The sequence below is a fragment of the Trematomus bernacchii genome, unplaced genomic scaffold (assembly GCF_902827165.1).
Source record: "Trematomus bernacchii unplaced genomic scaffold, fTreBer1.1, whole genome shotgun sequence".
Classification (NCBI taxonomy): domain Eukaryota; kingdom Metazoa; phylum Chordata; class Actinopteri; order Perciformes; family Nototheniidae; genus Trematomus; species Trematomus bernacchii.
The window spans coordinates 5,614,854-5,629,967 of NW_022987869.1; the positions used below are offsets into that span (position 1 = coordinate 5,614,854).

General features: G+C 40.4%; 2 protein-coding genes across 3 annotated transcripts in view; one reads left to right on the forward strand and one right to left on the reverse strand.

Annotated features, from left to right (window-relative positions):
* The window catches only part of LOC117469267 (cytosolic phospholipase A2 gamma-like), a 52,081-nt gene that overhangs the window by 16,902 nt on the left and 20,065 nt on the right, over positions 1 to 15,114 (reverse strand). Inside the window, exon 1 of one of the 2 annotated variants that reach the window (XM_034113662.1) lies at positions 7,007 to 7,092. The exons of the other annotated variant lie outside the window; for it this stretch is intronic. The gene's annotated coding sequence lies outside the window, so the exon portion shown is untranslated. Of the gene's footprint in view, positions 1 to 7,006; positions 7,093 to 15,114 lie in introns of those variants that run through there. 2 annotated transcript variants of the gene reach the window in all.
* LOC117469266 (cytosolic phospholipase A2 gamma-like) lies at positions 1,050 to 14,336 on the forward strand. Its single transcript, XM_034113660.1, has 14 exons — positions 1,050 to 1,181; positions 1,409 to 1,519; positions 2,097 to 2,239; positions 5,856 to 6,042; positions 6,711 to 6,816; positions 7,056 to 7,196; positions 8,127 to 8,192; positions 8,418 to 8,558; positions 8,760 to 8,906; positions 9,006 to 9,089; positions 9,692 to 9,846; positions 11,689 to 11,860; positions 12,852 to 13,020; positions 13,271 to 14,336. Exons 1-14 carry the CDS (start codon positions 1,065 to 1,067, stop codon positions 13,308 to 13,310), a joined length of 1,779 nt encoding a protein of 592 aa, XP_033969551.1. The 5' UTR covers positions 1,050 to 1,064; the 3' UTR covers positions 13,311 to 14,336.

Genomic DNA, 15,114 nt, shown 5'->3' on the forward strand with positions numbered 1-15,114 from the left:
ACGCGCATGTGGTCCATGATTAGTAAATGTATTTGCTGAAACATAACATAATATAGGAGATAACAAAATAAATAACGTCATTTAAATGGTCTTGTTGTATTTCATATAGTAAAAGTTGAATGGAATATTTTGTGACTCACTTTAGAGATACAGACTGGGACTTTTTCCTGCTGAATAAGTAGCACATTATCTCATGTAGAGATTATGATGGGACATTTCATCACAATCTAAAGGGTCATGCGTGGTTGTGACTCATTTGCACTGGCCTACTGATCTGATCTGTTGAGATGTATGTGTGAGGCTATGTGCCATGGTAAGGTTGGCAGTGACATTTGAGATGAGGGTTTGAAATATAGAGTTTATGATGAGCTACTCCCTCAGTTTATGTGAACAGTGTTTGGAGTCTCTTGCTATTTACTTTGATGGAGCTGTCATTAACCCTATATTAGCAACACAAGGATGATCTTTATGTCATCTACAGGGGTGCTCCCTCGTTGTTTGGACCTTTAGAATGTCTGCAACGGACCAACTGCTAGTTTCTTTTCACAAAAATAAATCCCTCATAATGACGTAGTGAATGCGTGTCCACCTCGTAAAACTATGACCTGAAAGGGTCATAGTTTTAGGTGGACAAGGTGGATAAGAGTTCATTTTTCAATTTAAAAAAAAACATTTTGCAATGAATTTAAATGTTAAATCTGTTGCGTACAGAGACTTTCTTCCCTCCAGAGCCACACATGGGAGTAATTGACAAGTGTGTGTGTGTGTGTGTGTGTGGTGTGTGTGTGTGTGTGTGTGTGTGTGTGTGTGTGTGTGTGTGTGTGTGTGTGTGTGTGTGTGTGTGTGTGTGTGTGTGTGTGTGTGTGTGTCTCTATCAAACTGTTATTTGTGTCTGGTTTCCCCCTGGCCCATCTTGTGCATGCCTGTGTCAGCCTGCAACTACTCAACTTCTACTCAAATACCTGAAACCTCTGATCAGAGAACAGTCTCTGCAGAGGAGTCAGAAGAAGACGATATTACCCAACATTTGAATACACACTGAGGGTTATTCCCATGCCCCAAACATGATGCAGACTGGATATACAGGTTTTTCAGTTTCGGTGATTAGCCTGTGGCTTTTGATTTCATTTGCACTTGCAAAAGCAGAGCAGAACATGGAGGGGAACACAACCACTTCTCAGGTGAGAAATGCATGCCTATATTGGTAGCATGATGTGTGCAATCAACTGTCAGTCGAAGTTCTTCGCACGCAAACTGCAACATTTATCAGAATCCCCTGCCAGGATACCCCATGTTGCTGTGTGTGATATTTGTCTATAAAGATGCTTTAGGAAAAAACAAAGACTGCATTGGTTCTGCTGGTTAAATGACTTATCAAATTTCTCTTATTGCATGTTTTTATTTCCAGAAATCCGTCCGTCATTCCCAGTTTCTGTGTTCCGGTGAACAGGAGTATGTTCATAAGAGAAAACAAGTCATTCTGGAGTCACTCAGCAGCCTAGGAATCAACTGTAGTGAAGTAAGTAAGAAAGCTCCCACACGTCAGGGAAGACATTTTATTTCTGTCTCTGTCTTTTTTTTTTCCATTTCTTTCTCTAATGGAATGTATAATTTGTTTCACAAATGTCCTCCTGCACATTTATATTATGTGTTGGCCTCTCCATGACTTCTATGAGCACCATAGACTCCAGTACCTTCATACAGTAGTGAAGTCATGTGATATGGCTTTTTGACCATATTACAGTTAAATATGTACTGCTGAATAAGTTAACATTTGCAAAGGTTATTTACCTAAAAGGCTAATACAACAGCACGATAATATACTTCATATAATATGTTATACCAAAATGTAGTCAAACCCCCACTCTATTATCGTTCCAAAACCTTGCAAGAAGTGCTTTAAGCCATTATAAACATTATTAAAAGAGTACTATTAGTTGTTTAAAAAAATACAGGCAGCTATTTTCAGTGTAAAGCATTTAGCAGCTAAAGAGACAGGACTTGGATTCATTACATGGCTAGAAATAACATGCACAAGAATGCGAATAGTTAAGCAGTTTTCAAATGAACCGTCTCTCCATCATGTTTCCAACAAGGATTCGGTTCCCCACATCACTCTGTTGGCATCAGGCGGGGGTCAGAGGGCAGCGGTGGGTCTGGTGGGGTCCCTCTATCAGATGGCAAAGGAAGATATGTTGGACACTGTGCTTTACCTGGGAGGAGTTTCTGGATCAACGTGGTAAGAAAAATCACACACACAAACATGTATCTATCATTTGACCAACCCTCTTTGCATTAAAAAGTAATTGGCTAGTTAGCACACCCCAGGGCCGGACTGGGACAATAAGTCAGGCCGGGAATTATACACCCAGCCAGGCCACTACCAGTTTTTCTTTGTGCCATTTTGCTGGATTTATTTGTCAATATTTACAGTGTTGCTGCCCATAGTGATAGTCCTATAGTTGAAATCTACTACCTCCAGCGGTGCGTGCGCTGGCATGCGCACGGCTGCCATTAGGCGCACTGAACAGCTGTTTGTGTGCTTTGGGGATGGTGTGGCTGGAAAAGCTCTCTCCAAAAGGCGCCTGACAGGATAGCTCTGCGAGTGCATTACACATGCCTATGGATGGGCGGGGAGAGCCCTCCCCACTGGGGTCCGTGCACACTCTACGCGGGCTATGTGGAGTGTGGAGGATATATGCATGGCGGCGTCGTGGTCTACGCCAGTCCCCTTCATAAAGTTTGATCTCTTGGACATGTCTGGCTCCTTCTCGTCGTCTGTGCTTGCCGGGGCAAAACATGACTGGTGTGGGTCAGTAGGCTGACCCCCCCCCTGGGATAGAGTGCACTTATGTTTTTCCTATGCTCCTTAGGGACCTGGGGAACATGATGCGCAGTAAGCGCCATACAGAGTCTTCCGCACTATTTTTTCCACTTCTCCACGGTCACAACCGGATCTGAGGAAGTGGGGGTGCGGTGGCTGTTAACCAAAGGCCGGTCAGGGGCAGTGTGATGGGTCGATGTTGTTGGACGACAGGGCGTTTATACATCGGGGCTCCACCCACTGTACCCATAGAATCCAGTAGAGGGCGGAGCCTGTGTGATGTATAACGGGGGGTTACGTATTGTAACCCTAGTTATATAAGCACAGGCGGAGCCCTCTACCTGGGGGCCCTGTCTTTCCTATGCCGCTCGCTGAAGAGGGTGTAGGATGACAGTCGGGAGGCGTAGCCGCCTTATATACTGTGGGCATGCACGCGCATTCAGGTAGGCTCGCCCTGATTGGCCGGCTACGTTTATGCAACTCAGTAGGTGAATGCCCGCATAGCATGGTAGAGAGTAGTACCCATAGAGTCCAGTAGAGGGCTCCGCCTGTGCTTATATAACTAGGGTTACAATACGTAACCCCCCGTTTCGTTCCATTTCAAAGTGCTGTTTGACGCTCGGCGTAACCTTGGCGCACTGCCACTCCAACATCCAATCCCAGAGCTTGAAGATTAATCACGGGGTTTGTCAAGCAAAGGGACTGTAGTCCCAAATGATAGCTGAGGATTATGGGTAGTGTAGTGTCTTCGGCCCTCCTAAACTCCTAAATGTTTTTCGGATTTCATATCGCATAAACACCATATCCCAACGTGCATTGCGGCTAAAACATCCAATCACTGAGCTTAAACCATAGCTGAGGATCTTGGGTAATCAGTTCAGTGGGTGTGTAGGCCTATCTGTTTCCGGTTATTTTATTTAGAAATTCAGTTCCTGACGGACGCCAAAAAAGCCAGAGATTATAGAATTAAACAAATAAATAAAAACAAGGATAATTGTGTGTTATTGTTGAGTAAATAACAGTGTGTTATTTAGAAAAGAATAACAAATTAGAAGGAAAAAAAGATTTAAAAAATACAGATTTCAGTGTTCTGAGGCTCTGAGCCCCATTTCTTTTCCTCACAGACGGCAAAAAAAGTCCGACATTATACGATTTAAAATAAAAACAATAATCGTGGCTTGATATTGAGTAAGAACATGTTTTATGAACCCCACAGCTTCCGGTCTTCCAAGACCCGACCGGACAAAAAGACGTGGTGCAGGCACGAAACACACAGCCAAAAGAAATACATTGCTTTTAAAATCGTTCTGTGTGACACGAAAAATAGGGGAAAATCGTGTTGGTGAACACGAATCAATGGATTAAATGTCGTGACTATAACACGAAATGTCGTGAGACTGGGTTGAAATGTTAGCTTACACATTAGCCACATGAATATAAAATTGTATGCATTGACTATGTCCGTGGTTCTCCACCTTTCCAAGTCACAACCCCCACTAATGATCAGCTCAGAGTTCTTTAGTGGCACAATATCGCAAGACTTTTAGCGAAACTGAAAACTAGCATCCAAACACAAGCACAACGTTCGCGTACTATTGCTTGAGCCTATTCAATTAGCACGCTAGCTAGCTAGCTAACTAGCCACTCACCAAAGTTATATTTATGCAATGCTTCATTCATACACTCAAAAGCAGCTCATTCAATCACAAGGATATGGGTCAAGGCCTGTTTTAACTTCAACTGTTTTTTAAAACGATTTCCGTTTTGGCTAAAAAGATTAAAGTTTATTTCCTGGTGATTAAAGCTGGTAAAACACTGAGTAAAGCAGTTTTATTTTTAAAATCATTATTTCCATGATGTGCACAAGGTGGAGCGGCTACGAGCTACATGCTAACAAATGCTCAGCTCTTTATCTGATAACTTAATCAACTTAATAATTTAATGGTTCAGAAGGTTTTTTAAAAGGACCTAAATTATTGAGAGAAGTCTCTTCTCCAAAACAAACTGACCAGCGAACTTAACCAAGAAGCGGGATCAACGGAGCCAGGGTTTCATTGAATTAGCTTACCAGAGATAAGAGGTATCACAAAGGTGTTTATCAACTGACTTTATTAACCCTGGCTTTATTTCCTTGGCTCTGTGTGCGTTCTCATAAAAGAGGGTGTAAAGTAATAGATTAGATAGTATTCAGCCCTTGATGCAATCAGTTCCTCACGTTTTTTCTAACGTGACAACTGCCCAACTCTTACATTTAGGCCCCGTCCACACGGAGACGAAACGGAGACGAAACCGATTTTGAACCGAAGTCGATTTTAAAAAAGTCTTCCGTCCACACGGAATCGGTTCAAGAAACGTGTCCGTCCAAACGCTCGAAAACGCTGGAGACGCTGTAGTACATATGCCGGGCCTGTAAGTGCCGCTGTACTTCCGCCACAAAATACACCAAAAGCAGCAAATAAGACCGATGACGATTATTATTATAATTATATTATATTATATTATTATTGTTGCTGATGGTTGTGGTAGAGGAGCTGTAGATTTGCGCTAAAATCTGTATCATGGTCAGTAGCGTCTGGAGCACGAACGCAACCCTGTGATCCGCCATTGTTGTTGTTGGCGAAACGCATCAGCAATGACGCGGGGGTGAGCAGGAGAGGTGGGGAGAGGCGGGGCTATGGCGTCATTGATTCAGGAAATGATCGTGTTGTAGTGCGTACACACGGAGCCGCAAGCGTTTCGTCTCCAGACTTACCCACTTTGGGAGCCGTTTTCAAAGTGTATCGTTTTCAGGCTCCGAAGCCGCGGCTCCGTTTCGGCTATACGATAAAGAACGTTTGCGGATACAACTGATATAGTCTCCGTGTGGACGGGGCCTTACACTTGATGCAACAGATTTAAAAATATAACCTCAAGCATTTTAGTTAGGTCTGATAGCGTTTCACAATGCAGGATAGCACTTCAAATGAAATTTATTTTAACCTTAACATATGGCATTTTAGCTTGACTTCTCTGTATCTGTGTTCTCTGATAGGTCCATGGCCACCATCTACAGTGACCCACAGTGGAGCACCAACATGGACGCAGCAGTGTCCCAGCTGTCGGGCCCCGGGGTGGAGCTGAAAGAGGCTTTGGCCTGGTTGGGTGAGAGGGCCAAGGAGGAGCACTTCTCCCTCACTGATATCTGGGGAGTCTTGACCTCTGCTGGGATCATGAAACAGGTAATCACTAACACTAAGAAAGTGGATCAGTCCAGTTCTGGGGTCTTTACACTGGCTTCCTGTCTGTCAAATAATTGATTGCAAAATACTGCTACTGGTTTATAAAGCATTGAATGGTTTAGGCCCAAAATACATTTCTGATCTGCTGCTAGATTATGAACCATCCAGATCTCTCAGGTCTTCTGGTCAGCTTTCTGTCCCCAGAGTCCGAACTAAACATGGAGAAGTTCAGTTATTATGCTCCAAATATCTGGAACAAACTCCCAGAAACATGCAGGTCCGCTGCAACTCTTACTACTTTTAAATCCAGGCTGAAGACTTCCCCTTTTGCCGCTGCTTGTAATTGATATATTCATATCTCACACTGCACTGTAACTTTTATTCATGTCCTGTGTTATTCATGTTTTATTATCTTTGCTTTTAAATGAGTCTTTTTTAAATGCCATTTTATAATATGTTTCTGCTGCACTATTTCTTAATGCTCTTAATGTCTTTCATTTTTGTAAAGCACTTTGAATTGACTTGTGTGGAAAAGTACTATACATAAACTTGCCTTTGCTTACCATAGCAAAAACACACTCACTTTAACTCCTAGTATGCCCAACTGGAAACCCAGCCCCATCAAGATGGTCTGTAAAGTAATTCAGAGAAAAAATCTTGTGTTTCAGATGGACTTACGGTGTCTTTCAGATGAGGCCAGCAGAAATGCCACCAACCCTTACCCCATCTACAGTGCCACAGAGATGAACTGCTTCTCAAATGGGCCCATAGAAGGTACACACATATGGGCTTACTTGTGTACTTTTACAATGGAATCAAAAAGAATATAATTTTTTGCTGATTGAAAAAAATACATTTGAGAAAAAATCCATGGACTCTTGCATGTCAAATAAATGTGTGATTGTCCTCTTTATCTTATTTTTGGTTAAAATGTTGCTCTCAACTTTTGATGCAAAACAACGACCTTGTTGAGTTATTGACTTGCAGGTGTAAACACATGTTCTGTCTCTCAGGGAAATGGTTTGAGGTGAGCCCTCATGAGGCAGGTTTCACAGAGTTGGGTCTCTTCATCGAAACGTCTCTCCTGGGCAGCAAATTCCAGAGAGGAGAGCTGCTGGAACAGAAGCCAGAAATGGACATGGTCAAACTTCAAGGTTAAGTGCATACAGAGAGTTATGGAAATAGAGTTACTTAATCAAATAAATTCAAATTGTATGTATAAAGCTTAATATCTAATAATAAGAAAGAAAAGAAAAGTAGGACAACAGAGAAAGACGAAAGGTTAAAGGTGTCACACAATGTAAGCCAATTGCAGCATGACAAGGGGGCTGGTTCAAAACTATACACTTTATCAAAAAGGAAAGTCTTTAACCTACTAAATAAACAGACACATTTAGCTGGCTTTTAATATGAAGTAACTTAAGTATCAGTTAGGTCTTGTTCAAAATAGAGCCATAATAATTGATAACACATTGGGTTCAAGTACCCATGTATTATTAAATTAAAGGTATCCAAATGATTGATTGATTGACATTGTCAAATTGTTTACATTACACATAAAACAATCAAAATGATAACCAATAAATACTGGGTTTTGAAGAAAAAGTGCAGTTACAATCTTTAAACGGCACTAATCAATCTTTTTTTAATATCACCAATAGTTAAAATCACGTATTGTGAATATTTTAACTTTAACAAACCCAACAATCCAAATAGAAAAACAAACCACTGACATTTGTATTATGATTATTTATTTATACGTATTGGTAAATCCTGATTGGTTCACAGATGTACACGCCACCACTTCTTAAATGAGCTCAGCACACTTGATATGTCTGGAATCACTGATAACCAAAACTATGGCAGAAAATAGTATGTTAAACTGATCGAGAAAATATGTTTTGTTTTACTTTAAGAGTGTATTTCTGCCCTTTTAACCCATAATACCCATACCAAAATCTGCACTCATTGACATGATTTGCGTTTATATAAATCCTCACCCTCAAATGGTGTGTGTGTGTGTGTGTGTGTGTGTGTGTGTGTGTGTGTGTGTGTGTGTGTGTGTGTGTGTTAAAACTGTGCAGGTATTCTCGGTTGTGCGTTGGCTGATGAGGATGCGATCAAAGACTACCTCCCCCCCTGGCTGAATGGTAGTTACAGCTTGACATTCCTTACTAAATGTTTTTTAGAAGCTGCAGGGGTAGATTTAATACTGTGTGTGTGTGTGTGTGTGTGTGTGTGTGTGTGTGTGTGTGTGTGTGTGTGTGTGTGTGTGTGTGTGTGTGTGTGTGTGTGTGTGTGTGTGTGTGTGTGTGTGTGTGTGTGTGTGTGTGTGTGTGTGTGTGTGTGTGTGTGTGTGTCTGTGTGTATTTCAGTGCCTGGACAGGTAGATGGCTCTGCTGAAGAGTACATGCGTGTATACAATGCCCTTGTAACACTAGTAGCCATGACTAGAAGCACCATAAAGGATCCTACTGCTCTGTCTGACCTGGATAAGCTGCAGACAATACTAGAAGGTAGTAGCCTGCCCAGATGACATCATATAAATATGAACTATTCAATCCAATTGTAATTGTACCTGCAAACTCACTCACAAGATTGCAGCCTCAGAAAGCAGATATCAATGCTACATTCTTCTCCACATTTCTTCTTCCCTGTTTCACCTGACACAAATGTTTGATTACAAATTTCACAGATTCTAATATTTTTTCTTTTAGAAACGTTCAATGATAGTAAGTCAGCATGGCTGGAGTCAAAGAGTTCAGAGGAAAGAAAAAATCTTGCTCAGCAGTTGAGTCTGAAGCTGCTGAATGAGGTAGAGACCTGGAGCCAGAGTCTAGAAGAAGGAGCCTTCAAGACACATGGTCAGTGTACGGCAGAATAAAGTCAAATTGTTGGACAACAGATCATGTTAATTGAAAATATATTAACATACCTTTGATTTTGAATGTGTTTTTCTCCAGTGTCTCTGCTTACTTCACAAGTTATTCCCAAGATTATGAAATGGGAGTGGGGAACTACAGCCAACTTCCTCTACCAATACCAAGGTGAGAAGACATACCTTTTCAACAAAACAGTTACTTATAACATATCATCATGTTCACTTTAATTTTCATGTTTTTCAAGAACAAGCCTTATTCAGTGCGAGTGGCTGTAAAACGATTAGAATTTTGTTGCGAGGCTCGCTGTTTTGCTTAGCAAGGCGAACTGGCTGCTTATAAAAGCTTCATATTTAATTGATTTAATACTGATTTTATGGACAGAAATTAGATTTTAGTCAACCTTCTATTCTAACACTGTTACTGAGTGTGAATGTGAAGTATCAGAGGTTACAAAAACAGAGATAAAACGTATACTCAACTAGTGGATATTAATTTTGCTCCATATCAACTGGATGTGTAAATAGCTAGTTTTGTTTTTACTTGAGAATGTTTTCTTTCTGTTTCATAAGTAAGCAAATACTGATTTTGTTGGAAGTTAAATTCTATTGCTGGGCAGATTCCAAAAACACGAGTACACATGTTGCTTCATATCTACTGGATGTGTAAATTACTATTATCTTTACTTGAGAGTGAGTTATTTCTTTTTCATCAGCAAATCAATAAGTTTGCCTGAACTTTGGTTGACATTAAATTCTGTTGATGGGCAGATTCCACAGTTCCACCGTGCCTCAGCACTAAAGAAAGGATCCAACTGGTGGACGCCGGGCTGCTGATCAATGTAGGCTACCCTCCATTTCTGGGAGACAAGAGAGACATCGACCTCATCATTGCACCCGAGTACAGTGCTGGAAATATATTCGAGGTACGCTACACTGTGTGTCTCTGTGTCTGCGTGTCTCTTTGTCTGCGTGTTTCTATTTGAACCCTTGAAACTTGCTTAAAAAAGCTTGCACCCTTCCAGGATTGTGTCAACGGCGAGCAAAATATTTGGGTGTCTCCAAAAGCCATCGAATTAACATTTTACTTAAAGAAATAGAAAGAAAGCCAAATAATCGTTGCATATACTGTAACTCCTATCTTTTTGTTAATCAGTTTGAGGTCTTGAGCTCTGGGAGGCGCTAAGGAGGCCCCCTGGCAACTAAAAATGTGTTTAAAAAGTCCCTAATCCCAGGTGGAATCAATAATACATACATGTACCTGTATCTAAGCTACAGACAGTGAAAGGAACGGTTTCAATGTCAAATGAAATCTGTCTATGTGTCTGTTTGATTCACCTTTTTTATGTTGTTATTCTGTGAGCCAAAGATACATTTTCACCCCATAACAATAAAGAAAAAATGAAATCTGCAACTTGATTATGGTTTTGGAGTTGAAAGTGGCTATACTGTTTTGTGTTGGAGCACAGCAGGGGGCTAAAAACAAAGCCCTGGGGGGCTCCGGTGTGTAGGATGAAGGTAAACTTGGGTTTACTTAAGAACAGGATTAGCTGGTAAAAAAAGGCTAAGGCTAAGCCTTCCCCAAATGATTGGTATTGACAGAAGTGCACAATCTTACTACTTACTATAGACTATTGGCAGACTCTACAATTTATGCTATTCCCTCAACGTCTTATCTGCAGACTAGGCTACTACTACTTTACAGTATATTATAATGTCCAGCAACTCCAAGTTTCAGCCTGTAATATAAGGCTATGGTTTCATAGTCAACAAATACTATTAATAATGATCAGGGCAACAATATATTGTAGATTTAGATTGTAGCTTTTTGTTTACGCTTATGTTATTTACTTTGTGTGTGCATTTTACTTCTGTTTATAAGCCGGTCATCTTTGGACATCATTTTTCTGTAGCCTAGTAAGCTAGTTATTGCTTGTCCCGTCAAAATTAAATAGCACTTGCTTAAATAATCCAGCACAGTGTAGCTCCTCATTCTGAGTCTCACCTGCGGACTATGTTTACTGAATAAATGCAACCAAGTCAACCGTCTATTTCAGAGGCTTTAATGCAAAAAATCCAGTCTCACCACTTCCTGGTCCTTCCCTATGAGACTATGCAGCTTAAATACAATTTAAATTAAGCTCTAGTTGCTGGCTCCGGCTAAATGTTCATGTAGTTGTTGGTAATTTAACCAACTGATCAGTCTCACCATGTCTCGTTCCTGCATATTTGTCTCATATAAGTGTGGAATATTTTAACTCTGACCATTAGTAAGACCCAACATTACTACTTTTTAACCCTTTATTAAATTATGCCAAATGATTAAAGGTAGGGTAGGTAATTTTGGAGAAACCGGCTCGAGATCGCTAGAATTTGAAAATACACAGCCGGAAAAAATCTGCCTCTTCCTTACAGAGCCCCTCCTCCAACACACACGAACGTGCACATGACCAATGAGGGCACGAGATAAGTTTGTGCACAGATTTATCCGGGCCGGCTAAAATGATTGGTCGTGCTTTTTACAGTACTACGGCTTCCACAGATGACATTTTTGTATGGATTTTTTGTCAAAGCACTTAAAATATTCATTGCTATCGGGATGTTAAGAGCATTCCATGGAATATAACAAAAAGTGTATCTCGAGCCGGTTTCTCAAACTTACCTACCCCACCTTTAAGTGTCTAACTTAAATATTGCCCAGACTTTGTCCAAGATCATGAAAGCTGTGAAACTTATGAAGCAACCTTCACCCTCTGCTCCCTTCACAGACACTGATCTTTGCCAGAGACTATGCAGCCGAGGTGAATAAATCTTTCCCAGAGATAGATGACAAAGTCCTGGAGGAGAGAGAATGGCCAAAAGACTGCTACGTGTTCGAGGGAAAGGAGACTGAGCTCTCCATTGTGTATATGCCACTATTCAACAGAAACAACTGCAAAGGTTTGTCACACACACAGATGCAGATTATTTTCATGACTTTCTTCTCTGAAGTGGAACTGGTCTGGAGGCAAAAATAATAAGAAACAATGATTTTCATTCAAGTTGTGCACTAGCAAACTAAAACTTCTGTTGAAAACAAAATGTTGGGTACTAAAATGTTTTTCTGTTCATCGTTGACAACTACTTGTGTTTATGAGCAGACAAGTGTATTTGTATTGACCTAACCATTTCATTCCAACATTCTAGACTTGGCATTCTAGAAGTGTACCTCAACATTCTAGAATTATAACTTGGCATTATAGAAGTGTAACATGGAATTCTAGAAGTGTAACTTGGCATTATAGAAGTGTAACATGGAATTCTAGAAGTGTATCTCAACATTCTAGAATTGTAACTTGACATTCTAGAAGTATACATCCATATTCTATCATTGTAACTTGGTATTCTACAATTGTAACTTGACATTCTAGAAGTATAAATCAATATTCCAGAATTGTAACTTGGCATTCTAGAAGTGTAACCCAACCAGTGGCGTAACTACCGACGGTGCAGCCGGTGCAACACACCGGGGCCCAGAGCCGGCCAGGGGCCCATGCAAAAAAAACAAATGGCATTGACCGGTTCACGCAGTCTTCAAAGTAACCAAGCAACCTAAAATAATATTTGCACCGGGGCCAATCACAAAATTAACTAACTAACTAAACTAAAATTAAATCTTAATACACTTAAGTAAGTCACTATCTGTCAACCCCTAATGGTGAGTTAACAGAAGTGTATTTCAATGGGAATCTAAAGATATTGCTTTGATAATTTGTTACTGAAATGTAAAATTCTAGACATGTAATTTAACAATCTTGGAGTGTAAATAAATATTCTACAGTTGCATCAGAAAATGCTACCTATGTGATCCAAAATAACCTTTAAACACAACTCTTATAACAAGCTGTCAGGATGAATGGTAGCTTGAACATGTCTTCTCTGTTTTCTATAGATGCAGAGGAGGTCAAGGCAAGGATGGAGGAGTTCTCCACTTTCCAGCGTCCCTTCAGCCAGGACAAGATTGAGTTTGTGTTGGAGACAGCGAAAACCAACATGGAGAACAACAAGGACATTTTGCTAAGGGAGATTAACAAGGCTGTTCTCCGTCGACAGAACAAGAGGTAAAGATGGATGGGGGCACTGTGAATGTTGGGACAAACATGAATCTCTGCATAGCATGACATCTGTGTGTCTGAGGATCTGTGTGCACGGAGATGAAGTGATAAAAAAAGGATTCAATAATGGAACTTTATATAACATCTGCGCATCAGTGTGTGTGTGTGCTCGTCTGATAGAGAGAGAGATGTGGAAAGATAAATACGTTATTATTAAAAATCTAACATATCCCTCTTTTTGCTTTTTCCCCTCCAGGAAGTCTCTGCTACAGCCGACATCATGTACTTTACTTTAGACTTAAATGTGTATTGGTCTAGTTGCCAGCATAGTGAACATGGAAATGTTGAGTACCCCAAAGTTTTATGATAGAAATGTATGGTACGGGTACGGCATAGAAACTGCCAGATGCTGACTTGCATATGTTGGGTATTTTGCAAAATTAGGATAAGCTGCTTTAGCAAGCATTTATGGCATTATAGCCTAATAGTTAAACAATTGCTTGGCTGATTTCGACCATTTTGGAGTGGTTTTGGGGGTCATTGAGTCCATTTCTGACATTTTCAGAATCAGAAATGGCAGTTTTAACCAGAAAGTGGCCATATTTGTACTATACATTTACTGAAGTATTGTATTTAAGTACTTTTTGACATCATTTTTAACCTTACTAGAGTTATTCTATTTAATGGCACTTTATACATTTGTATTCTTCTACGATTAATTAAAGCAAATATTATACTTTGTACTACATTTATTGTTAACACTCACTCACATATATACTGATATTGTATAAGGCAGTACTGTACTACCAATCTACACAGTATTTCAAGTATCAATGCTAATATGCTCTTACAAGTATTTGTTAGTGATGAAAACCTGATAAAATAAAAACCATAATTGTCAGGGAATCATTTGCCCTGCATGTCCTCCTTCACCCTCTGACGCAAATTCCCAGCCTTGGACAGCCGTTATCTCCCATAAGGAGGGGCTGCCCTAGCATTTTGTTGTTGTTACCAGTTTATGACCTGGCAACTCTCGGTCAGAGATAGTAATTGTTGTGGGACACCTGGAACACATCCTTCTCGGGGTGTAGATGACCCGTGCCATAACCGACAACTAAAGTTGATTCAGTTTCCTCAGCTGTTTAGTCTAACTAATGAAGAATGTTGATTACCCTCAGCAAACTAGTTAAAACCTCCTACCACAGGAAGGTTTCTTCAGAATTGATTTGGCATCTCTACCTGGGGTCAACTCGTGGCTCATGACATGTCGTGTGAATTCTCCGGCCGAAGCTCCAAATAAACCGTCAGTATTTGCCATCAAAGCTCCAGCTCTCCTCGTGTCTCTCTGAGTCCTGTTTCCAATTGCTTCAGAAGTTTCCCCCACAATAATAATATAATAACATAAAGTTACATAAACATAAACTCCATTCTACATCACAAGTATCTTTACTTTTGATACTTGAACTAAATCTCATTTTACCTTATAATATTCTGAAATGGAATCATGGAAAAAAATCAGGACGTTTTACTCGTAGTGGAGTCTTCAAACTCCATAGTATTTTTTGCTTAAAGGTGGGGTAGGTAAGTTTGAGAAACCGGCTCGAGATACACTTTTTGTTATATTCCATGGAATGCTCTTAAAATCCCGATAGCAATGAATATCTTAAGTGCTTTGACAAAAAAAACATAAAAAAATGTCATCTGTGGAAGCCGTAGTAGGCTACTGTAAAAAGCAGCCGGCCCGGCTAAAATAACTGGATGGCCTACCTGCCTGTCAGCCTTCCATCGTGTGTTGGAGGAGGGGCTCTATAAGGAAGTGGCAGATTTTCTCCGGTTGTGTATTTTCAAATTCTAGCGATCTCGAGCCGGTTTCTCAAACTTACCTACCCTACCTTTAAGTAAAGGATCTGAATACTTCTTCCAACACTGTCCTCCATGCAGTATCATTAAAGCCCCCAACCAGGGGTGCAGGGACCCTAAGGATACTTGAGGGGATTGCAGGGGGTACGAAGAGAGATTAGGGATTGCAATATTATTTCCACACAACAATTTTTTTTAAATACATTTTCATAATCCTGGTGTCCTGCCCCCAGAACTACC

Excerpts from the sequence above, each read along its gene's own strand:
- LOC117469266 (XM_034113660.1), top strand. The coding sequence starts at position 1,065 with ATGATGCAGACTGGATATACAGGTTTTTCAGTTTCGGTGATTAGCCTG. Across the intron at positions 2,240-5,855 it reads GGAGTTTCTGGATCAACGTG|GTCCATGGCCACCATCTACA; the intron begins GTAAGAAAAATC and ends GTTCTCTGATAG. Across the intron at positions 11,861-12,851 it reads CAACAGAAACAACTGCAAAG|ATGCAGAGGAGGTCAAGGCA; the intron begins GTTTGTCACACA and ends TGTTTTCTATAG.